General features: G+C 39.4%; 1 protein-coding gene across 1 annotated transcript in view; it reads right to left on the bottom strand.

Moving 5' to 3' along the window:
- Window positions 1-4,477: 4,477 nt before the first annotated feature.
- RRM1 (ribonucleotide reductase catalytic subunit M1) overlaps window positions 4,478-25,492 on the bottom strand; it is a 39,927-nt gene continuing 18,912 nt past the window's right edge. Inside the window, exons 8-19 of the mRNA XM_019732665.2 lie at window positions 24,955-25,096; window positions 23,504-23,587; window positions 21,790-21,951; window positions 21,338-21,417; window positions 20,459-20,660; window positions 17,493-17,642; window positions 17,062-17,283; window positions 12,763-12,839; window positions 8,321-8,456; window positions 7,370-7,465; window positions 6,090-6,278; window positions 4,478-5,086 (exon numbers count right to left, since the gene is read on the bottom strand). Coding sequence (XP_019588224.1) covers window positions 4,898-5,086; window positions 6,090-6,278; window positions 7,370-7,465; window positions 8,321-8,456; window positions 12,763-12,839; window positions 17,062-17,283; window positions 17,493-17,642; window positions 20,459-20,660; window positions 21,338-21,417; window positions 21,790-21,951; window positions 23,504-23,587; window positions 24,955-25,096 — 1,729 coding nt within the window. The 3' untranslated portion in view covers window positions 4,478-4,897. The remainder of the gene's footprint in view (window positions 5,087-6,089; window positions 6,279-7,369; window positions 7,466-8,320; window positions 8,457-12,762; window positions 12,840-17,061; window positions 17,284-17,492; window positions 17,643-20,458; window positions 20,661-21,337; window positions 21,418-21,789; window positions 21,952-23,503; window positions 23,588-24,954; window positions 25,097-25,492) is intronic.

Below are 25,492 nucleotides of genomic sequence, written 5' to 3'. Positions count from 1 at the left end.
TCATTCAACCTCAAAGGACTATTGTAAGTTGCAAATGAGAATATTTATTAAAATCCCTTTGTGTATTCATCTATTGCTTCAACACAACCCTTGAGCACAAGCTCTGCAGTAGGCTCTGTGCCAGGAGCTGTGACAGGAATAAATAAGACATGGTCTCCCCATTAGGCACACTTTCAGTCTAGCAGGGAGATAGATGAGCAGTGTCTAACTATTACATCGTTTTGTACACCTGAAAGTAAAAAAAAAAATTACACTTTGAAAACCTCTTGTACTTGCAGAAGTCAAACATGACTTGGATTCATCTTCTGTTATTGGTATATATTGAGTATTACAATTTTAATAGTTTTTTTCTTTTCTTAAAAAAAAGGACATGTCCAGGGCCTTAGTTTTAAAGGTGAGGAGAAAGATTGGAAGCTGGAGGGCTGTATGAAGTTAGGGAAGTGCTTACTTTCCCCAGCGACAGACTTGAAATTTTTCATATGCTGAAGGGGAAGAGGGGAGAAGTAGAAGATATCCTGAGGACAGAAGACAGAGATATCTCTTTCACTGGGAACTGAAGGAGGAGAGAAAATGAGCACATCAGCTCATTTGCGGGGACAGGGAGGGGTTAGAGGAGCTCTTGTCTCTTTTGACTTACATGGAGGAGCTACGCCTCTTTCTGCAGAGATCCTATGTCTGGCATCTTCTTCTCAGTCCTTCTCTCTATCCCACTCCTCTACCACTCAGAACACTAAGCCTTATAGGGTGATTAGCTGTGTTGGTCTTCACTTCCATTAGTCTGTAAATTCCTTTACCTTGAAGCCTCTAAGCAACAGAACCCCCTCCTCAGGTTTCCTGAACTCCATTTGCTCCTGGTTCTGACTCCTCTTCCCATTTTCTGTCTCCTTCACTGCCACGTTATTCTATCTGCCTCTTTGGTTTCTATCTCATGCCCTCTAATAAATTATAATCCCCATCTCCAACCCTAATCCTTCATCTGGACACTCCACCCCTACTGTGTTTCCCCGAAAATAAGACCTAACCAGACAATCAGTTCTAATGCATCTTTTGGAGCAAAAATTAATGTAAGACCTGGTCTTATTTTACTACAACATAAGACCAAGTATAGTACAGTATATTATAATATACCAGGTCATATTAATTTTTGCTCCAAAAGACGCATTAAAGCTGATTGTCCGGCTAGGTCTTATTTTCGGGGAAACAGTATTTCCAGTTCTTGACATCTTTTCATTTTTGAGTCCTCACAACATTCAAATGTGTTAATTGTACCACCCGGCACCCCAATCCTGTACCTCCTTTCTCCGTTTTTAATAGTTCCAATGTAGTCATTACAGCTTTAAAAAACCTTGAAATTATTGTTAATTCCTGTCTCTCTCCACTTTCAATTGTTTAAGTCTACCTGGTTTGACTCTAGAAACATCTCTTCATTTCTCTTAAGACCTTCATCAGTCAGTTAACTGATCTCATCTTTCAGTTTTTCGTACCTTCTTCCCCCAACTTGGGGAAGTTGTTATTCTACATTTCCTTTATTGACTGCTTTGGAGCCCAGTGTCAAAGCTCCTTTAGGAAATTTCCTGAGTAATCCTAAAATACAAAACAGGAGAGCAAGTTGCAGTTTATGTGAGAGGTAGACCAACCTCATCCACATTGAGATATAGGCGGCCCATGCCGGCTTTTTCTCCCCCTTAACGATGATCACCCTCTGGTATTTGGGAAGGAGAAACATAGATCCCTAAACATCTTCTTGGCCATTGCTCCTCCAGGTGGCATTATCCTCCTCACAACTTTTATTCAATCATGAACTGCCTCTCACCTCACTCTCCACTTCTCAATTCCACCCTCCTCCATGAAAGTCTTCAATAGATTTCCATGAGGATTTTTACCACCTACCCACAAGGACTGTCTGGTCCTTGCCCAACCACAGCAGTGTATTACCCGAAGTCTGAGTTATTCTAAATTAATGCTCTAAGATTTCCAGAAACACATTCCACAGCAGGTTTGGAATTCCAAATCCACTTCCTTTTGAGGTCTCCTTGTGAATTTGTTCTGAGTATTCAGAGGGTGGCTATAGTAACACCCATATAAACATTGACTTTCAGAGACAATGTATCTAAACCTATGAGAAGGAAGAGTATTTCCTAGCTGCTCCCCAATTTATAAGGCTTCTCTAATCTTCAATGTAGTTAGGGGTAATCATTAAGTGATCAACTGCCTGATTCACCTGAAAGGTTTCCTGGGACCCCAGACATTCAGTGCTAACACCAGGAAGGTCTTGGGCAAACCACAAGTCATCCTGAAGTTAAGGGCATCCACTCTGGATTCTGACTGCCTGGGTTCCAATCTAGCTCTGCCACTTACTAGCTGTATGACCTTAAACTAGACTTAACCTCTCTGTGCCTCACTTTCTTCATTGGTAAGACTGAGATCTTAAAAAGTCAATATATGAAAAGCATTTAGAACACTGCCTAATATATGGAAATGTCCAAAGGGCATTAGCTATTTTTAAGTGTTAGGTCCTCTTATCATCATACCCACCACCACCAAATTGTGTGCTCCCTAAGAATCTGGATAAGATGTGGGCTTATTGCTGAATCATATTATCTTTTAATATCTGCTCTTAATTATGCAAAAATCTGGCCAAAGCTTTGAAATTACCGCTCAGCCCAACTAAATGTTTAGCCTCCTATCGTTCTGTTCTTCATTTGACTACTCAACAAGCAATGTTCAACCATCTCCTGGGAGCCCACGGTGGCTGTTTGAAGCTCCAGTGAATACACCAGAAGTATGCTATTACCCCTGATCTCCTGGAACTCACATTCTGAAAGGAAAATGTGGTCATCACCTATGACACTGAGGACAAAGCTAGGCAGGAGGCCCCACAGCCAGTCTATAGGGGCTTAGGAGGCGACACATCTCTGTGGTCCAGGAAGACGAGGTCTTCCCAGCAACATTCCTGTCTTTGCCACAGTGCACCTTTTATATTATGGTAATAAATAAATAAATTAAATAAATGTCTAACCATTCTGCTGTATACCTGAAATTAATATAATATTGAATGTCAATTGTAATTGAAAAATAAAAAATAAATTTAAAAAAGTGTTTAAGAACTGAAAGAAACTACTGTCTTAAATATAGAAGAGGTACAGGAAAACATGAATAAGGAAATCAGGAAAACGTATTAACAGAATCAGAGTATCAGTACAGAAACAGAAATTATAAAAAAAAAAAAAGCAAATTCTAGAGCAGGAAAGGAATAACTGAAATGAAAATTTCACAGGAACTCAGCAGCAGATTTGAGCAGGAAGGTGAACTCGAAGATAGGACAACTAAAATTATGGAGTATGAAGAACAGAAAAAGAATGAAGAAAAGTGAACAGAAACTAAGGAAATTGTGGGACAAAAACAAGTGGACCAACAGATGTATTATGGGAGTCCCAGAAGGAAGAGAAAGGTGCAAAAAAATTATGTGAAGAAATAATGGCTAAAAACTTTCTTAATTTAATGAAAGATGTGAATCTACCAGTCCAAGCAGCTCAAAAAATTTCAAGTAGGATAAATTCAGAGACCCACACCAAGACACATTAGAATCAAATTGTCAAAAGCCATTAGAATGGTTATTATCAAAAATACAATAAATTAACAAGTGTTGTATGGTTAACAATGTATGGAATAACTGGAACTCTCAGGCACTGCTGGTGAAAATGTAAAATGGTGCCGGTGCTGTAGAGAACAGCTTGGCAGTTTCCCAAAAAGTTAAACATAGATTACCATATATTCCAGCAGTTCCACTGCTACGTATATACTCAACAGAATTAAAAGCAGGAATTCAAACATAGTTGTGCCTCAATGTTCAAAGCAGCGTTATTCACAATAGCCAAATGGTAGAAATAACCTAAATGACCATTAACAGATAAATGGATAAGCAAAACGTGGCGCATATATATATATATATATATATATATAAACTGTTATTCAACCTTAAAAATGAAGGAAATTATTACATATGCTATAACATGGATGAACATTGAAAACACTCTGCTAAGTGAAATAAGCCATACAGAAAAGAACACATATTGTGTGGTTCTATTTATATGAGGTACCTAGAATAAGCCCATTCAGAGACAGAAAGTAAAACAGACATTACCAGGGACTCAGGGGAGAAGGGAATGGGGAGTTACTGTTTTTTGTATCGAGTTTCTGTTTGGGATTAATGAAACAGTTTGGAAATAGTCGTGACGCTTATAATTGTATATGTACTTAATGCCACTAAACTGTATGCTTTAAAATGGGTAAAATGGTAACACTTATATATGTTTTACCATAATAAGGAGGGAAAAGGCATATATTAAAATCAGAATTCTATATCGTATCTAGGTAATTGTCTGAAAATTCCCTCCCTGAATTCTTAAAGAACAGAAAATGTTCTCTCAAATTTGACCTTTGTATGAAAATAAATGACAAAATTAGTCTCACACAATCAAGTGGCAATGTTTATCTTTATTTCAGAATAACCAATAGAATTTTTATCCAAAATTCTTATCAGCATTCCTCGTGTGTTACGACAGTCAAAGCAGCAATAAGTTTCATTACAAAAACTGAAGTCACCAGAAAATGGGGTACCAAATGGGTGAGGAAACCCTATTTAATCACTCCCTATTTGCAAGGTAACTCCTTTTTAATCCTAAAACTTCTACTTTGATTCCTAACACACCAATAAAAACCAAAAATAAAAATCATTCCTTTTAACATTATGTAAAAATGATACTTGAACTCAATTGACCCTTTTGTTGCAATTCGGTCCAGCAAAGCCTTACCACTTCAAGCAAACCTACTCTACTTATTTGTGCTCAAAAAGGAGTTGGTTATTGAAGAAGTGCTGCTGGTCTCTTGTCTTTCCTCAGGATCCACACATCAGACACTCATCTCTATTCTCCAAAGAGCACACCATGGCTGCTGTGTTCCTCTCCTTCTCTTCTTCCTCTTTTGATGCCTTTTCCTTATCTTTCAGCTTCTCTTTATTTAGAGTGAACTGGATCGGATTAGCCGCTGGTCTTGTCCTTAAGTAATACATACCAGTCTTTAAACCCTACAAAGGAAGTAAATAGAACTATTAGGAGAAACTGTGAGAACACAAGACATTCAAGACCAATGTTTGAAATACATTTCCATAAACCAGGTCAAATTGTTTTCTAAACTGGGAATTCTAGCTCCTCTAGAAGCCCTCTCAAAACCGCTTCAAGAGTCAGACAATATACTCTGTTCCTTTTACCCCTAACACAAATTTATCTCTTTGGAAATATCAAGTGTTCTTATTCTCTACTTTTGTTTTGTTTTTTTATGTGTATTACTTCCAAGTTTGCCTAAGACAACATGTCCACCTTAGATTATAACTATTTAGAGCTCTAGACTGTATCTCTGTGTAAGAACACATTATGACTACTTCAAGGATAAACTTTATTCAGTTTCCCCAGTCCTGGCATATAGTATATGTTCAATAAATGTTTATTAAAGAAAAAGATAGATTTGTAATTCTATGTAAAGACCCAGAACATTGCCAGGGAATAAGAATACAATCCAGGATTTTACAATTGGCAATGGCTAGCTAAGTAATTGGCTTTTAAATTATACATAGATAAAGTGGGGAAACAATGGATGTTTGAAGTTGGGTGACATGTGTAAAGTTTTATTTTAGGAATGGTAGCAGTGCACAAGACGGCCTAGAGCAGAAATACCAAAAGCGAAGAGATCAGTTAAGGAGTTAAGAATAATAGTGGTAGAATGGGAAGATATTCAAGAAACAGTACAAAGGAACACCCAACACAACTTGGTGAGTGACTACATAGAGTAAAGGGAAAGATCATAGATAACTCCAAGGTTTCAAACCTAGGAATGAAATAATCTTAAAGAAACAAAAGAGTCCACAGTGAGAGCTTGATCTAATACAAAAACCATGGGCTGGTATTAACATATTGGACTTGAAGGCAAGGAAGAACTTCTAGGTGGCAATAGGTAGCTAGAATATAAAATTCTGTTTTGAATCCAAAATATCTCAAGTTGGCAGTAAGTCCTCTTCGATTTCCTCTACCAACCTGCTTCCAGCCGTAGAAGTGCATACTAGTGAGTTTGCCATAGTTAGGCTCAGCAATGTGGATGTTCAGAGACTGGCTTTGATCAATGAAAGCACCTCTTTCAGCTGCCATCTTGAGAATGGTTTTCTGAGAGATTTCCCATACAGTCTTATAAAGTTGCTTCAAGTCATCAGGAATTTCTGATATGCTCTAAAGAAGAGAAACCAAATGTTTATTGCACTCTGGTTGAAGAAAGTTGTATGATTAACAGCATAATGACTCAAGGGTCTGGCCTTGGTTCTACTTCCTGCCAGATCTGACACTACCATTCAGTATAACACACTGTGATCCTTATCAAGTTTCCAAAGACTGCTCACCTCTAGATTAGCAAGTCCGACAAAATCTCTCATCTAACCAACAAAATATCAGGTAGTGATTTAAGATCCATCTAAACTGATCTGTAGCCAAAACAGTCATTGTTCTAGAGGCACTTAATAAAGGAAGAAAAAGAGCTAAAGAGTAGTAAGTGCCCCCTGAGTTTTGCAGAAAACACAAATAATCAGAGTTAAAACACTCAGGGACATGATCCAGGGAAGCAATGAGACAAAACACTTTAAATAAGTTAGGATTCCACAAATTCCATTTGGCATCAATAGAAAAAGTTTTCTGAGGTCCAGGGTTAACTTGCATCAAAACATACAGACTGGGCTAATGCTACAGTTTCTATATAAAAATATTGAAATGTTACAGGAATCTTTGATCTGTTGCCAATCAGACCAATGTTTAGCCAGAGGCCACTACCTACAAATGTTTCTTGATTCTCAGTTGCAAATATTTTATTGTTAAACACTAGTTTTGGCTCTATCAGTCCTCAATTTCCATCATACTTTTTAATTATGTTTGACTCTCTTATTTCAGACTTTCTATCAGTGGTCCCCAAACTTTAATGCACTTTGGAATTATGTAGTGAGTCTAAAAAATACTGATGCCTGGCTCCCACTCCCAGACATTCTCATTTAATTGACATGGGGTACAACCTAAGCTTCACGGTTTTAAAAGCTCCCCAAATGATTCTAATGTTATAGAAGTTAGGAACCACTACTTTATATTATTGCACAAACAGAAGGGTAAGGCCTAGCTATGTGAAGATGTATATAATCCTAGCGCAACAATACAGAGGTGAACAGAGCTGCATAACCACATATAACCACAGTAAATACCCATTCTTTCTTTCCATTGCCTCAGATAAGTGAGAAGGTACCAATGTCCAGCTTAGCTCACTTTTTTTTTTCATTCTATACCTGGATAGAGCCATTGCATGCAATAATCTGATTTTTCATCTCTTCATTCCACAAGCCCTGCTCAGTCAGATCTTTCAGTAAGTGAGGATTTACAATCTGAATGGAAAAGCAGAAAAGATGTGAAGAAATAAATAACAGTGACAGGCACTAAACAAGATCACAGGCCTAGAACTTAAAAGTAAATAAAATCACTGAAGAATTATTTAACATCAGACTGCTTGATAATTTCTATTTTTTATAAAGCTGAAAGGCCCATTCCAACACAAGAAAGCTATATTTCTTTAAAATTCTTTTTTATTCAGGAAACAAAATATATAGTATTTGCAAAAGTGAAAAGAGCTAACATTGCCTAAGCTGGGTAAATTTATGTGGATTGATTCTTTTTTTTCCTAAGCAAGAATACAATAAATACTTAAGAAAAATTAGAAATGTATTCACTCTAAACCTTACAGAAATGTATTACAGGATAGCAGCAAACTCACAAATAAAAATCTTTTAAATTAGTGGTTCTCAGCCCTTAGCTGCATATCAGAATTACCCGGGAAACTGAAAAAAAAAAAACACTGGTCCCACCCACCGAAACTTCTAATTTGTAACCAAGGCTGAGAACCAGTATCTTAAATGATGCTTCTACATTTATCTTAGTATCAACCTAAACATCTGAAGTTATAGTATTTATCACTATGATTACAGAAGAGTTACATATCACTTGAACTCTAATATCAACAAGTTACTTTCCTACTCAACCCACAATCATTCATTCTTTTGGCAGATATTAAAATGTCTATTATGCGATGAAATAACATAGAACAATATTAGAGATCAAGATGATTCACTTTATCAAAGCTTTGCTCCACACTAAGATGAAGAGGCATATTAACTATGTGTTAGTATTTATTCCCAACGTCAGGCTTTTGAAAGCTTTCCCAGTTGATCTAGTTGTGATCTCACCTGAAATTCTCCTGACAAGACTCTGCGAGTGTAGATGTTGCTGGTATATGGTTCAATGGACTCATTATTTCCCAGGATCTGAGCAGTTGAAGCAGTAGGCATCGGGGCAATAAGTAAACTATTTCTTATACCATACCTAAAGAAAAGGAGATTATTAGGTGCTGGTACTAAAGCTACAATCTGGCAAGAAGGCAGCTATTTTAAGTAATTGTAGTAAATGCAGCAGTGAGTAACATAATACCGGCATTAGACTAGACTCATATAGATTTTTGAATTTAATCCCTACAGGGATGCAGTTCCACAGTATGGGTGGTATAGCTCACCCCTCTCCTAAATGCCTAACTCCTAAACAGAATTAGCACAATTTCTATTGCTGGCAATCCTTATCAGGTCATGACTTATGACACCTGCACTGTGGCACTCAGGAACCACAGCACTTGATACACTCTCTTGCCCAAGGAAATACTAAATGGCTGTTGGAGAGTACACACTTGTATCTGAGTACACTCATTCAACCCTCACTCTCTTCCAAGTGCCTCTGCAATCACTGTGCTAGGCCTTTCAGGAAATATAATGATGTAAAAGCAGTCAGAAACAGACATCTATCACCAAGTCTCCATTAGCCTGAACGGGACAATGAATAGGGAAAATTATGCTCAAAGTCCATTCCTGACTTCCTCTATTAGCTCTTCAGTTATAAGTTCTTAGAAGAACGTTAACATCTTTTGACTCTATTTGGTGTCAAAGACAGTGCTTAAGGAAGAACACTGAGAAATCTTCCAACTGCCCTTGGCTTGTCCTCCAAAGCTCAGCCTAAGAGATGCCTAACTAGACCATCTTTTCTGACCGGGCAGACCACACTTGAGTGTCAAATATAAATATGTGCTCTGCAAACACTTTCCATGACCTGCACCTTTATGTATATGTCATGCAAGGAGTCACATGGGGTCTCTGGTCCCACTCCCCATATAAGAACACAGGACATGGTGAGGCCAAAAAGGAACAACCACGGAGCCATAGGTAGGGGAGTCATACCACTATATTCTCGCTGGCGGCTGGGTTGGAGACACAGGAAGCAGGAGCCACAGAATCCGCAATCCACACTCCGCCACACTCCATGCTTACTAGCTTAGCCGCGGCAGTTATATCAGTGGCTAATGGCTAACAGGTAACAGCCAATGGCCAACTAGTCACAGCTGATGACCATCTACTACCCAAGCTAGCACCTTTCCATGTGAGGCTGAGAGCCTGGAAAATGCTCTCTGGGGCTCTGTCCCCACACTCCACCCCTACAGGGTCTCGCCTCACAATATACGTGACAAGCGTCTTCTTCCACGAGGGTCCCTATGCAAGGAGCCTGGAGGTGAATGCAATATCCTGGACACAGCCAGCCTCTCTGGACACAGCCAAGGTTTCTCAGGGAACCACCAGTCCTTCTGGGCACAGCCAGACTTCCTGGGCTTCTTAGTGTACCACCAGTCTCCCCGGGCACAGCCAGAGCCTCTCAGGGCCCTGCCACTCTCTCTGGGCTCAGCCAGACTTCCTGGACACAGCCAGGGCTCTCAGGGCACTGCCACTCTCTCTCTGGGCACAGCCCGACTTCCTGGGTACAGCCAGGGCCTCTCAGGGCAATGCCACTCTCTCTGGGCCTCTCATGGTACTGTGCTGGAACAACAGTGACTCACAGTCAAGGTGCTTACATATTCTCTATGGTGGCCAGTCAAGACACAAAAGCAAACATCTGCCAGTTCCATTACATGGTGGTATGTTCCCAAGCAAACAGTCAAACAGTCCATTAAATTAGGGATGGAAGGCAATTCCCCATAGTCCATAGTCATTCGCCAGGGCTGTCCTGGGGGTTAAGGGACGACCTTGACCTCACCCTCATCTCCCACAGAGGATTCAGCAAGCGTTTCCTCCTGGGACTACAAGTCCTGCATCCGGGCTGCCTCAGCAAGAACTTCCCAGCCCACAGGGCCGCAAGGACCTTCGCTTTCTCCAGCCTATGCTGGCTGGGGAACCGTCCACGTCTTTCCACTCCTCCACGGGGGTCCAGCTCTCCGGCAGCTACTCCTCCTGGTTTTCCTGAGACTGAATATTCATAGGCACAAACTGTTCCATCGCCCTTTGGGGAGCTTTGGCCGGCACCATACCCTGCTCGCTGCACCATTTGTCATGCAGAGAGTCACGCAGGGCCTCTGGTCCCGCTCCCCACATAAGAACGCAGGACATGGTAAGGCCAAAAAGGAACACCCACAGAGCCATAGGTAGGGGAGTCATACCACTATATTCTCGCTGGTGGCTGGGTTGTAGACACAGGAAGCAGGAGGCACAGAATCCGCAATCCATACTCCGCCATACTCCGCACTTGCTAGCTTAGCCACGACAGTCATATCAGCGGCTAATGGCTAACCAGTAACTGCCGATGGCCGACTAGTCACAGCTGATGACCATCTACTACCGAGCCAGCACCTTTCCACATGAGGCCGAGAGCCTGGAAAATGTTCTCTGGGGCTCTGCCCCTACAGTATACTTTAACTATTTGTATTACATGTCTCACTGTACTTAGTCTTAAGTTTTTCAAACCCAAAGAGCTTGTCTTTCCTACATTTTATACCTCTGGATTCATACAGTGCTTAGCACAGAGCCTTATAGCCTAATGGAGTCTGTATAACTGGGCTCTCACTGTCACTCTACTTGTGAGGCATCAAGCAAACCAACAGCTATGTCCATGTCTTTACTGTGGACAGTGGTTTCCTGTTCATAGACAGGAAAATGTTTGAAAAGTCATATATATGTGATACAGCCAAACTATGGAATTATCTGTCATCATTAAAAACATTAGGTTGAACATGACTAAAAAAGAAAGATCTCTAATATAAATCACTAAAGTCTCCAAATATATCAAGTTCGATCACATTTACATAACAAAACCATATGTGTGCATCTGCAAACATACCGAAAAGTCTAGAAAAATTCATCATTAAAAAATACACATGTGGGGACAGAGTCCCAGAGAGCAGTTTCCAGGCTCTTGGCTTCATGTTGGAAAGGTGCTGGCTCGAGTAGTAGATGGTCATCAGCTGTGGCTAACCATCAGCTGTTACCGGTTAGCTAATTAGCCACTGATATAACTGCCGTGGCTGCGCTGGTTGGTTAATCTGTCCGGTGGCAGGCAGAGAAGCGGACAGCAGGTGGCAGGTTGTGTGGCTCCAGCCTCCAGCGAGACTATAGTGGTATGACTCCCCTACCTATGGCTCTGTGGGTGTTCCTTTTTGGCCTCACCATATCCTGCGTTCTTATGTGGGGAGCAGGACTAGAGGCCCCGCAAGCCGCCTCGCATGACAAATGGCAGAGCGAGCAGGGTCCCCCGCATGACAACACATCATGGTTATCTCTAGAAAAAGGAGTAAGTTGGTTTTGTTTTGTGAGACAAGTGGTTGGCAGAAAAAGTATAAAGAAGGGTTTTCACTTATTTCTATATTTGAACTTTATTAAAAATGAATGTGTATTTATGTATTAATTTTGAAATTTAAAAAGACTGTATAAAAATTATATATAAACTATAGTATTTTGAGAAAAACAAAATAAAATAGAGTACAGGGACATTTTTGTAAAAGTTGCATTTGCATGTAAATACACATGTACACATGCTCAGAAGAAAGTCTTAAGGATGATGAAGAAAAAGATGCAGATAGGTTTTTGAGGGGGGATGGTATGCAGATAATTCTCATTTTACAACCTTTTCATGCTTTTCTAAATTTCTGAACACGTATTATTTGAATAAAACGATTTTAAGGCAAATAGATGTTTTAAAGAGCATTTTAAAGCTACTACTTCTGCAAATATTAAAATTTTACACATGTATTAACCCAGAGATGAACTGATCATGACAGGAAATGAAAGCAACTTGTTTCATTATTCCCTCAGCAAAACATTCTGCCTGCCCTCAAATTTCTTACGTTTATTAAGTTTGAAAGACCTACAAAGATTCAATTTTTATATTTTTCTTTCACAATTTAACATTTTACCCTCCAAAAGCTCTTCCAAAATCCCTTATTCCTATGACAATCAATTCAACAAAAGCCACTTATGTGCCCAATGTAGTTAAGCAATAAATAAAAGTGAAACACATTTAAAAAGCAAGTACAGTTGGCAATATGAGTTTAATGAGAAAAAAGAATTACCTCATCTAGGTGGTTAAGCCTTTAAAACAAAATCAACTCATAATATCTACCATGTATTGAAATACTTTCATTGTGCCAAGCACACGTATTATTTTATGAAGTATTTAAAAAATAGTTCTGATAGGTCATTTTAGCCCCATTTGAAGGGGGAAAAAATGAGTTTCAGAAGTTAAAATAACATAGCTGACTTTTGAAGAGCTGGGATGAAACTTGAACACTCCTTACCTCAAAGCTACTTTATATGTCATTACTTACTTTGCAATCTTCTCCTTGAGAAGGTTCCAGTCCCATAGGTCTGTGGGAGTAACATTCCACATATCATACTGAAGGATCTAAGGAACAAATAACCCAATTTATGATAAATCACTCTATGACAATTTAAAACTATGACAAAACCAAACAAATGACTAACTGGCCATGCCCTCACATCTCAACAAACACTGTCTTCTAGTAGAACTACGTAAGGAATACAAGGTCCAGAGATTTTTCTGGGCAAATTTCCATGAAGTCATATTAAAAAGAAGCAAGCAAACAAAATTGGTTAAGGCTTACCTCTTCCCATATCCCTGCTGAGCCCCCTTGGAGGACCTGTATCATATCTACAAACCAGAAAATTCTAACATTCCTGAAAGTGTGTTGCTGAGATGCATTCTTTTTCTACAGTAAAAATGTACTCTAATCTCATCTTTATTTGTCTTGATCTATTTACTTAGCTAATGAGCTAATATGGCAGAGAATTATACAACTGATTTAAAAAGGCATAGTTTAAGGGGCCTCTGGAACAACATCAAGTATACCAACATTCACATCACAGGGGTACCGGAAGAAGCGAGAGGGCAAAAAATTGAAAATCTATTTGAAGAGGACACATACAGGTGGTCACTCGACATATGAAAAGATAATCAATATCACTAATCATCAAGGAAATACAAATCAAAACCACAATGAGGTTTACTTCACACCTGTCAGAATGGCCATCATCAGTATCAACAAACAAGCGTTGGAGAGAATGTGGGAAAAAGGGAACCCTCATGCACTCTTGGTGGGATTGTAAATTGCTGCACACACTATGGAAAACTGTGCTGTTCCAACTGGATGTTTTCCGCTACCTTGTTTTCGAGATTGCTGATTCGATCCTTTGCTTCATTTAATCTGCTGTTGATTCCCTCTAATGTATTCTTCATTTCAGTCATTCATTTCCAACTGGTTCTTTTTTGTTTTTTATTTCCATTTTTATGTTTCCTATATCTCTGTTGAAATTCTCACCGAGTTCATCTATTGTTACCTAAGTTTACTAAGCATCCTTATACCCAGTGTTTTGAACTGTGCCTGGTAGCTTGCTTGTCTTTTTTTTTTAAAATGAGTTTATTTGAGCTGAACTGACGATATGTGCTGGGGTGAAAGATCTCAAATGCTCTGACTCCTTTTTGTTTAGTTCTTTTTCTGGAGTTTTGTCTTTTATTTTGGACATGTTTCTTTGTCTCCTAAGTTTTGCTGACTCCGAGTTTGTTTCTGTGTATTCAGATCTGCTAAATCTCCCAATCTTGACAGAGTGGCCTTATGTAGGTGTCCTATGGGACCCAAAGGTAGTCTGAACCCGGTGTTGCAGGGGTGTTCCCTGTGTGGATTGGGTGCCCTCCTGTTGTAGTTGAACCTTGATTGCTGTTGGCACGTCACTGGGTGTTCCTGATCCTCAGCCAGATTGGCTTTTAAGGGCTGACCATGACTACAGCGGACAAGCTGTTGTGTGGGGCCTGACCCCACAGAGCAGCAGTTGCTTTAGCAGGACTCCGGTGCCAGCAGAACTTGCCCTTTGGATGTGTCATTTGTGGAGCTGGTTGAGTGGTGCTCTGATGTGATCTGAAGCCAGCCATCTGGTTTGCTGGTTCTGGGGCCTCTTGTAAGGGTCTCTGGTGCTGGCTGAGGTCAGTCACCACTTGTGCCAGGCTTGGGGCCTCATGGTAGGTGCTACGAAATGATCTGTGGTTGGTTGCTGCTTTCGCTGGGCTTAGAGGTGCTTGGGAGAGGTTACACTGCAAGTCGAGGCTGGCTGCCACTTATATTAGCCTCGGAACACTTGGTAGGTACTACAATGTGATCTAAGCCAGCAGCCACTTGTGCCAGGCTTGTAGCCACTTAGTTGAAGTTATGCTCTAGGCCAAGACAGTCGCTACTTATGACAGGCTTGGAACCACCTGACGGGAATTACAATGCAAGTTGAGACCAGATGTTGCTTGTGCTGAGTTTGGGGGTGCTTACTAAGAGGTACAAGGCCCTCCCAGGCCTGCCACTGCTTGTTTGGGTTTTGTGGACCTTTGATAGATTTTGAGGAAGTCTGCAACGTGAGCTGAGATAGGGTGCTTGTGTGGAAGAGCAGCTGGAAGAGGTTCCAGCCAGGCAGTCGACTTGGATTGGGTGAACGGTATTAGCCAGGTTAATGGAGAGCACAAATTTGACATCAGCCTACACAGTGCCTGCTGGGTGGGAGGAGAGTTCAACAAAGGAACAATGGCGCCTGCCAGTACTTCGTTCCCTGGAGAAAACTGCCCCAACCCCTGCCCTTGTCCTGAAGTTAGTCAATTTAATTCCTCCCCATCTGTCCCTGATGCTTTTCCAGCTGCTCCCCCTGCTGTGGAGCCTGGAGTGAGTTTGTGAGCAAATGAGTCTGTGGGCAGGCCCTTTAAGACCTACAGTGACTGGTCTCTTGCAGTGCTTTGTCTTTCTTGGAAGTAATCCCCATGTTTTTCATAGCCAAATATTTTGGTGACTCCTCTTTATGACTCTGATACTGTGGAGAGTTCGGTGTGGGGCTGGAAACCCTCATTCCTCAGGGGGATCTCCACAGCCAAGATATCCCTCCTGATTCTTAACCACCACACTGTGGGTATGGGACCTGCCTGATCCACGTTTACGATGTGTGATCAAAAAATACAGTGAATGTTTAAATAAGAAAAAGTTTATTTCAGTGAAAAACACATTGCCATTAATGCCCCTCAAAATACTCACCCTCACTTTGAATACATTTATCCCATTGTTCTTGCCACTTTCTGAAGCAGCTCTGGAAGTCCTCTTTTGTGAGTATCTTGGTTGTGCTGTGGTGGCTGCCTCGATGTCCTGAATCGATTCAAAATGCTTACCTTTCATGGTCATTTTGACTTTGGGGAAGAGCCAGAAGTCGCTCGGTGTCAGATCCGGTGAATAAAGTGAATGAAGACACATCATAATGTTTTTGACAGAAATTGCCGTATACCAGAAGCAATGTGTGACACCGATCATTGTCATGATGGAGGATGATTTATGGCACACTTTAAAACACACCTCTCAACTGTAGCTCACACCGAACTGACTGCACCGAACAAGCTGAAACTTGTCACACACTGTTACTAAGCTTCGATGTGCCGCTTCCCATATTGAAGATCCCTGCCTTTCCGATGGATGGTACTCGGCAGCAGCATTCACCGTTATGTTTTGATCACACCTCGGAAGCCCTTCTGACCAGTCTCGACATGTCTTCTTCTTTATATCCTTAATTATACGGGTTCTATTCAGTTAGTTTTCAGGTGGTTCTCAGTGATGGTTGTTCTATCATTTAGTTGTGATTTTGATATGATCAAGGGAGGAAGCAAGCACAGTTTACCTGCTCTGCCATTTTGACCCAGGCACAGCCTGTCCTGAATGTATGTTGTTTTAATTTACTAAGTTTAGCATTAGAAAACTAATACAGTTCATATTTTTTAAGCCATTTTAGCAATGACTAGTTCTAAATAAAAGAGATTTAGAGGACAAAAGTACCACATTAGTATCCTATGGCTGGTGTAACAATTACCACAAACTTGGTGGCTTAAAATGACGAAAATTTATTTTCTCAGTTCTAGAGGCCAAAAGCCCAAAAATCAACATGTTGAGAGGGCCACGCTCCTTCCAGAGGCTCTAGAAATTATGTTCTTGGCCTCTTTCAGCTTTTAGTGGCTATCAACATTCCTGGGTTGTGGCTGCCTCACTCCAACCTCTTCCTCTCTATGTCTCTTGTAAGGACAACTGTGATTGGATTTAGGGCCTGTCTGATTCATCAAGGATAATCTCAAAATCCTTAATTACATCTGCAAAGACCCTTTTTTAAACCAAATACAGTAACATTCATATGTTCCAGGAATTAGGATATAAGCTTATGTTTTTGAGAGCTATCATTCAGCCTACTATAGGAATTTACAAGGCAAAAAGAAATTTTATCCAGTGTGACCACACACACACACACACACACACACATCATGCATGTGCAGGCCGTGCCAACTGCAGCAGAACCCATGGAACACAAGCGGTTCCAGAGCTCGCCTGCCTGCCTCGTCACCAGCAGTGCCACCAAGGCTGAAGCTCATGAGCAGAGGACAGCTCACACTGGGGCACTGTGCAGAAGGGTTACCATGGACAGAAGGAACAGCAGACACAGGGGAAACCATGCAGAGGGCGGGGCAAAAGCACAGGCCATGTCCAGCGGCACCTGAGAGGCACACAGAATTTAAAAAAAAAAAGAAAAAAATGTATCTGTATACTTACTCCTTTGCTGACTGGAGAGCCCTCGTAGGTTTCATATGGGCCATGCTCCTTGGCCAGATCACAGCTGGCTTCCAAGGCTCCATAATAAATGGTTTCAAAGATTTGCTTATTCAATAACTGGGCCTCTGGACTCTCAAAAGGATACCTCATCAGAATAAAAGCATCTGCCAGACCTTGTACTCCAATTCCAATGGGGCGATGGCGTTTATTTGATAAGTGTGCCTTTGTACCAATAGATTTAAAGAAGGAAAGAGATATTATTGAACAGAAAATGCAACATTCTGTACCAAATGACACACACTCTCTTTTCTCACACAATTCCAATTTAAATGGTGATAACCATTTAAATGATGATTGGCAGGGAGACTGTGATAATCTCCCTCTACCTTGGATTTTAATAATTACCAATAAGCAGAGACATCTATTCATACCTCTGGGACAGGGTAGTAATTAATATCAATAATTTTATTCAAGTTTCGGACAATGACTTTGGTGACTTCAGCCAACTTCTTAAAGTCGTATGTGTTTTCTGATGTGACATACATATTCAGGGCCAAGGAAGCCAAGTTACAAACTGCAACCTGGAATGCAAAGAAGAAAGGTCAAGAATCACACAATTTTAATTTCTTCCCTGTGTCAACAACACTACCATATAAGCCTCTAACGCTCTCTGACATTACATTTTTTTAAATCTTTAACTTCTTGCTCTTTATCATTCACCAGTTCATTTCTAAATCCCTATTACCTATTCATATATGTCTGTTGTAACATGCACAAGTGAAATAGGTAAGATGAAGAGAGAACCCTGTGTTCCATAATACATGGCTCCCTTACGAGACTTGTATCACATTGTGCTATAATTTTTATGTGTATCTGTCTTAGTCAATAGATGTGCACTGTCCAATACAGGAGCCACTAACCACATGTAGCTATTTAATTAAAATTAAAAGAAATTTAAAATTCAGTTTCTCAGTTGTACTGGTCACATTTCAAGTGCTTAGTGGCCACCAAATATAGAACATTTCTATCACTGCAGAAGCTCTTCCAAATTACACAGGCCTACATCACTCTTACTGAGATTCTGACAACCCCTTAACAACAGAGGATCCAAGTTAGTGAATTTCAAAAAAGCTCTTCAGGTGATTCTCCCACTACACTGACTCTACTAGGTGGTGACCTTTTTCAGATAGGATATATTATTTTTCCCTATATTTTCAGTACTAACAACACATCTGGCATATAGTAAATGCTTAATAATTTTGAATGAATACACCTTCTTTTCCATTTTGCTTATGACTATTCCAATACAAACACTCAACTCCTCTCACCTAGACTATTTGATGTCCTTCATACCTATTCGAGTTGCTTGCTGCCAAAGTACCCACTTTTAAAACATAATTTGGATCACATAGTTCTGATAAAAAAATTAAGACACAGAAAAGAAGACAGAAAAAAAAAGACAGCAAGTCTGGGGAGAGGGGTGGAAGGAGTGCCATTTTTAAAAAGAGTTGTCAAGGAAGACCTCACTGAGAATCAGACATGAACAAAGAACTGAAGCGGTTAGAAAGCAAGCCATGTGGCTCTATGGGGGAAGAGCATTAACAGCAAATATCCTGAGGCAGGAGCATGCTTGCTACGTTTGAGGAACAGCAAGGAAATTAGTAGGGCTGGAACACAGTGAGCAAGGGGGAGAGTAATAGCAGATGAGCTAGGGATACCCAATTGTGCAGGACCTCGTAGGGCACTGTAAGAATTCTGGGTGGAATTGAAGTACTGATACATGCTACAACACGGATAAGCCTTGAAAACATAAGTGAAAGAAGCCTGACACAAAAGGCCTAATATTATGAGATTCCATCTGTATGGAATGCCCACAATAGGCAAATCCAGAGACAGAAAATAGTTTAGTGATTGCCAGGGGCAGGATAAAAAGGGGAACAGGAAGTGACTGCCAATGAGTACAAGGTTTCTGGGGTGATAAAAGTGTTCTACAATTAGAAATCGGTGGTTGCACAATTTTAGAAAGATGAATTTTATGGTATATGAATTAGATCTCAATTTTAAAAAAGAAAGAATGGACCATGGATGGGTGGGAAAGTCAAAGAAGACTACAATGCAGAGAAATGATCTAATTTTTGTTTTAAAAAGAGTCATTCTAGTCTCTATAATATAATCTATCTTGTAGAATTGTTATTTGAGTATATGTTAATTTCCACCAACTAAATTATACATTCCCAGGGCAGGGATTGAGACATATTCATTTGTATTCCCAGAGTACTTAGTACAGTGTCTTACACATAGCTGGTGTTCAATACATTTTGTTGAATTAAACTGCAACCTTAGCAGTATGTTTAACTCACCATTTTCTTCCGATTTTTCATTTGTCATGTTTTTTTAGGTCCTAGAATTTGTGATCTATTTCCTCATTTCTATAGTTTACATCCAATATTCAAGCAGCCTGTCATGCAACAAACTCCTTAAACTAATCTCTAACCTCTTCTCATACCAACCCATTCTATAACCAGAATCAAGAACTATCCTTCTCATCCTAGCATTTTGATATTTTCTTTTCAGAACCTACAAGGGCTTCTTACCTGTGACATGCCAGCTTTCACCTACTAACTTCTTTCCCCTGGCCAACGCCATCTCTCCATGTACCAAACTTTAACGTATTTGCTCCATCAAAACAAGCCTGCTTGACCCTCACTGCACAAAACCTAACCCTATCTCTGATCTGTCATACATGCTGTTCTTCTCAAATAGAAGCTTCTCCATAAACTTTAAAAAGAAACCACAGACCTATGTCCCATTTCTAGCCTTGCCTCTTCTGTGAATCACTTTAAAGATCTGAGATTAGAATTTCGTCTCACCAGTCTCTATAATATAATCTATCTTGCAGAATTGTTATTTGAGTATATGTTAATTTCCACCAACTAAATTACACATTCCCAGAGGGCAGGGACTGAGACATATTCATCTGTATTCCCAGAGTACTTAGTACAGTGTCTTACACATAGACACCATTCACTAAAGGACTCTTTACGTGTTTACATACTTTAAACTGAATGAGCATCCTAACACATGTTTGTGTTTGTCCTAAACCACCGTAACTGTATATTGCTATTTTTCTCAAGTAAAGATCATTATAACAATTTGTGTGTAAGAAAAAGTTGACAGTCTTTTCTACATGGCTTAGACTAAAAGATAATCAAGGGCACAGAATCACACCCCTTCTTTCCTTTGTAATTTCTGTCTATTTTAGTGCCCTTCTGCTCACCAACAAGATAGGAAACTTCCTTCACCCATTCCAAGTGAAATCAAGTGAGGGATTCACAAACAATAATGTCCTAAGATTCTTCTCTCACTACTAGATTTAGGCAGAAGTTTTTCTACCCACCTCATCTTTGCTTGTATACTCTACTATTTCTGTGCACAGATTGCTGCATTTGATCGTTCCCAGGTTCTGCTGGTTGCTTTTCCGGTTACAGGAATCTTTGTAGAGCATGTATGGGGTACCTGTCTCTGTCTGCGACTCAATGATGGCATACCAAAGCTGCTGAGCTTTTACAACTTTGCGAACACGACCGTGTTTCTCATAACTGAAAGGCAAAGCTAATTATTATTTTAATATTCCCTAAGAAAACCTTTATTGCAAAAACTTGAAGACACTAAAATACAGTATGAAAACTCCTAAATTTTTCACTAAATTTTGCTAAGGAAAAAAAAGGAATGATATTCATTTTACTCTCACTAAAGCCATAGAGGAAAATCAGGCAGCTTTAAATCCCTTCATATGCTCCCCAATCCCACTAAATCAATGATACCTTCCAAAACAAATAGAGACAAAACCTAAAGTGGTCAAACTTCACTAAATTAGTATTATTGTGCTATTATTTAATGAACTATTCATGTGTGTCTTAGCTGCTCTTGATTCCTGTGTACAATATAAAGCATAACTTATTTTATCAGATGTACTGTGTGACAAAGCAAAATAATAACCCTGTTAACTCTTTGCTTTAATTTTTAAAAGCGTCAATTGAGAAACCCAAGCAAATATTTACATATCCACAAGTTTCAAGAAAGAAGACAGAAACCAAAATTTTGGTAAAGATTCAAGAAAACCTGACTGAAATAAAATTATTAATCACATTCTCTTCTAGATGCTTCCAAAGGCTCTTAGAAACTGGCTAATGAATGGTATTGTTTTGAAATGTGGATCCTCCCCAAATAAGAAAAAAATATGTAAAACATTATCACTTTCATATTTTTCCCATACCTTTCATATAGCTTCTCAAATTCCTCTCCCCAAACCTCATCCAGACCAGGACACTCATTTGGACACATCAAAGACCAGTTCTACAAAGGGAAGAACAGTACCACCCATAAGACACTTCAAATAACCAACCATACATAGTCCATTAAAAACACTGTAAGGGATAAGGTGTCTTCCACACACATTGTCTTGGAAATCAGCTAGAAATAATCATTTTAGGCCAGGCCCAAACATTTAGTTCTGCCTGTCTGTATACAATCTTTTAAGCATTTAGGTCACACAGCATCTACTTCAGAGAATAAAAATCCAAGACAGGAATGGCATCTCTTAACTTGTTCAAAATGACTTCTGTAGCAAAACACATAGGTGGATTCTTCCTAAGCATGATTTAAGATGACTGAAGAGAAAGCTTATATGAATCGAGTCATTATTAATAACAGGTATCTATTTCTCACCTGATTAGTCTCCACTCGTTTCATGAAGAGATCTGGAATCCAAAGGGCAAAGAAAAGGTCCCTGGCACGCTGCTCTTCCTTTCCTGTGTTCTTCTTTAAATCAAGAAACTCAAAGATGTCTAAATGCCAAGGCTCCAAGTAAATAGCAAATGCCCCAGGTCGCTAATGGTAAATAAATCATCATTCTTTTCAGAATCAGAATGAAACAAAGGAACTTCACATTACCCAAAGCATTTTTATAACATCTCCTTAGGTCTTCACTATAATTAATGAATTAAATGAGATAATACAAATAAAAGTACCATAAAAATATAAAGTAGCAATATTTTTTCTTACAAACCTAGGAGTAAAAAAGAGCATATGACATAAAGAAAATGTAGAAAAAGATTAAATAACTTGTCCAAAGTGATACAGTGAACTAGAGATGGAGCTGCTTCTTCAGTTGTCGTCCAGCTCACTTTACACTACATATGTATGTAAAGCCCAAAGAATATCACTTTAACTCTGACAACAGGTTGTGCTCTTATTAAAAAGGTCAAAAAGATGATGTCTTATCAAGGTCCTTACTTTTTTTTTTCTAAAATACACCAGAGAGAGTTCATAAACTAAGAGGTGATTGGTGTGCCTACATATATCCATAAGAGGCAGGCTCAAGTTAAAACTCATCCAGCTGATAATATTGGATAAATGACCCAATCCTCTCAACTTTACTTTTCCCTCCACCAAATAGGCAGTTTTGTTTTCTGTTTTGGGTTGTTGTTCTTTAAAATTTTTTAGCAGGGAATATTGGGGAACAGTGTGTTTCTCCAGGGCCCATCAGTTCCAAGTCGCTGTCCTTTAATCTAGTTGTGGGGGCGCTGCTCAGCTCCAAGTCCAGTTGCTGTTTTCAATCTTTCGTTGGAGGGGGCGCAGCCCACCATCCCATGTGGGAATTGAACCCACAACTTTGTTGTTGAGAGCTCACACTTTAACCAACTGAGCCATCCAGCTGCCCACCGGCAGCTCAGCGGCAGCTCATTGTCTTCAATCTAGCTGTGGAGGGTGCAACTCACTGGCCCATGCGGGAATCGAACCGGCAATCCTGATGTTCAGAGCTCATGCTTTAACCAACTGAGCCATCAGGTTGCCACTCCGGAAGCTTAGCAGAAACTCGTGGAGGGCGCAGCTCAGTGGCCCATGTGGGAATTGAACTGGCAACCCTGTTGTTAAGAGCTTGCGCTCTAACCAATTGAGCCATCCAGCCGCCCCTCTGTTTTGTTTTTTTAAAGAAAGATACCTAAAAGACATATTACAACCCCTTTTCAAGGTTAGGTATTAACATGAGTCACAACTTTAAAAATTCTTTGCAAATAAACTGTCACGTAAAAAAGCTGCTGACTAGATCATTGGCTGCCTGGAGCCAATATGCATGGGTGGGAGGAGTGGGGGTGATTAATACAAAAGCGCATGAAGAAACATTTTTGGGTAATGGAAATATTCTGTATTTTGATTAGTGTGGTGATCACAATGTAAATATCTGTCAAAATCCATCAAACTGTACATTTCAAGTATGTGCAGTTTAGAGTAAGTATATTATACTCAATAAATTGATTTTAAAAGTAAAAAAAATAGGCAAAGTTGTTAGAAGCATACACAATGAACCATCTTATTATACGCATACATGGCCAATGACTTTTAGTTCTGATTTCCAGTACTTTCAAGTAACAGAGCATACCTTGTTTCCACCCTGATCCACGTATCGAGCTGTATTGTTATATACTCTCAGCATCGGTACCAGGCCATTGGAATTGCCATTCGTCTGAAAGAGAAACTGAGAATAAAGGTATCTGGAGGGAAAGGGGGCTCGACAAGGGAAAGAACAAAATGGCTCAAAAATGAACAAATTACTCTATCCCAGTCTTTGTAAAATGTAATCTGCTCTCCAGTTCTACCTCTACTTTGAGAACACAATACACAATATAAAATAAAATGTTAAATAAATTACAATTATGTACAGTTATTTCATGGCATCTCTAATTTACAATGATATAATAATTACAAGTCAAAAGAATCCAAAATCAGGATAAACTCACCTTCTAAAGGTCATTATATAAATATGTACTTTGGATAAAGTGAAAACACCACTACAATGTCTTTTTTCCAAAAGAATTCAAGGCAACTTACATTAACAATTGTATGCAATGGATAAATCAAGACAATAAAGTAAATGGAGATTCTCAGCAATAAATGGATTCTAAAATCAAGAAAAGAAAACAGAGACTCCTAATATACATGGCAAAATGAAGAAATCTCACTGAATGTCAAAAATAATCCTTTTAACCTAAGGCAGGCCTTGAAACAGTCTAGAAAGATAAGTAAGCAATGGCTCACCCTACTATTTTGTGAAAGTTCTGAATGTATCACAGCACATCCAAAACACCACATAATGGAATGGTTTCCTTCTTGATTCTACTTTTATTCTATAAGGTTAGATATTTTCTTCACATTACAGATAAAAAACAAACTCAGAGATGTAAAATAACTTGCGCTAGGCACTACTAGTAAGTAGTACAGACAGGACTTAAACCCAGGTTTTACCTAAAATCATTATCTTGACTCCCAAAGAATAAACTAGCAAGGCTTGAATTTACATCACAAGGTGCCAATGTTTAAAGCTTGAATCCTGGCTCTATCACATATTAAATGACTGATCTCTGGAAGTAATTTAACTTTCCAAGCCTCAGTTTCCTCACTTGTAAAATGAAGACAATAGTGCTTATACTCACAAAGTTACTGTAAGGCTTAAAGTTCCTACCATGTGTCTGTAATATTTACTTCCTAACAATGTAGTAAGGATTAAAAGAGTAATTCATGTAAAATTTTTGTAACAGACTTACCACATAGCAATCAATAAATGACAGTTGCTACTATTATGGTAAAATAAATCAGAATTCCAAAATCTGAGCTAAAAAGGATCCTGCAGCTCTAATTTAAACCTCCAATAAGAGATGGAAATGAAGCCAGAAGCAGTGAAATGACTCACTCCAAGTCATATAGCCAGTTAATAATTAACAGAGACCCAGGTCTCCCAAACCGCAGGATATGCCCTCTCAACCATACACTTGGTTGCTTACAGACTCCAATCCCTCTAGTTCACACATTTTTAGCCATACAATAGAAGCTTACCCCAGCAATGTAGCTGCCAGTAGCTCGAATACAACTCACAGCAACACCAATTCCCCCAGCAGACTTGGAAATCAACGCACACTGCTTTAGAGTGTCATAAATGCCTTCAATGCTATCATCTTTCATACTCAGAAGGAAACAGCTATGAGGGGAAAAAGTCACAACTCAGCAAGGAAATGAAGCAAAGCAAAGTCACAAAAATGACTGTACAATCCAAAGACAGTAAATTAAGCATATAAAAGATTTGAAGTTTACAAAATTCCTAGGTGTTGAGAAGTGAAAAAACTTGTATGGGCTATGACACAGTAAGACATATCAACATATCATAGTTTTAAAATCACCTTGCTGCCTACCCTAGATGCTCAGCCTAGAAGGAAGTCTTAGAGATAAGTCTAAAATATTAGCTTAAGTGTTTACCAGACTGCAAATGTGCCATGATCACACTTTCTCATGCAAATTCCTAAGCATATATAACAGTCTTCTCAACCTATTAGTAGGCAAGAAAAATTACACATTTATGAAAAGAGAAACATCTATC

This window comes from Rhinolophus sinicus, linkage group LG06 (genome assembly GCF_036562045.2).
Source record: "Rhinolophus sinicus isolate RSC01 linkage group LG06, ASM3656204v1, whole genome shotgun sequence".
Taxonomy (NCBI): domain Eukaryota; kingdom Metazoa; phylum Chordata; class Mammalia; order Chiroptera; family Rhinolophidae; genus Rhinolophus; species Rhinolophus sinicus.
This window is presented reverse-complemented; position numbering and strand designations above follow the sequence as displayed.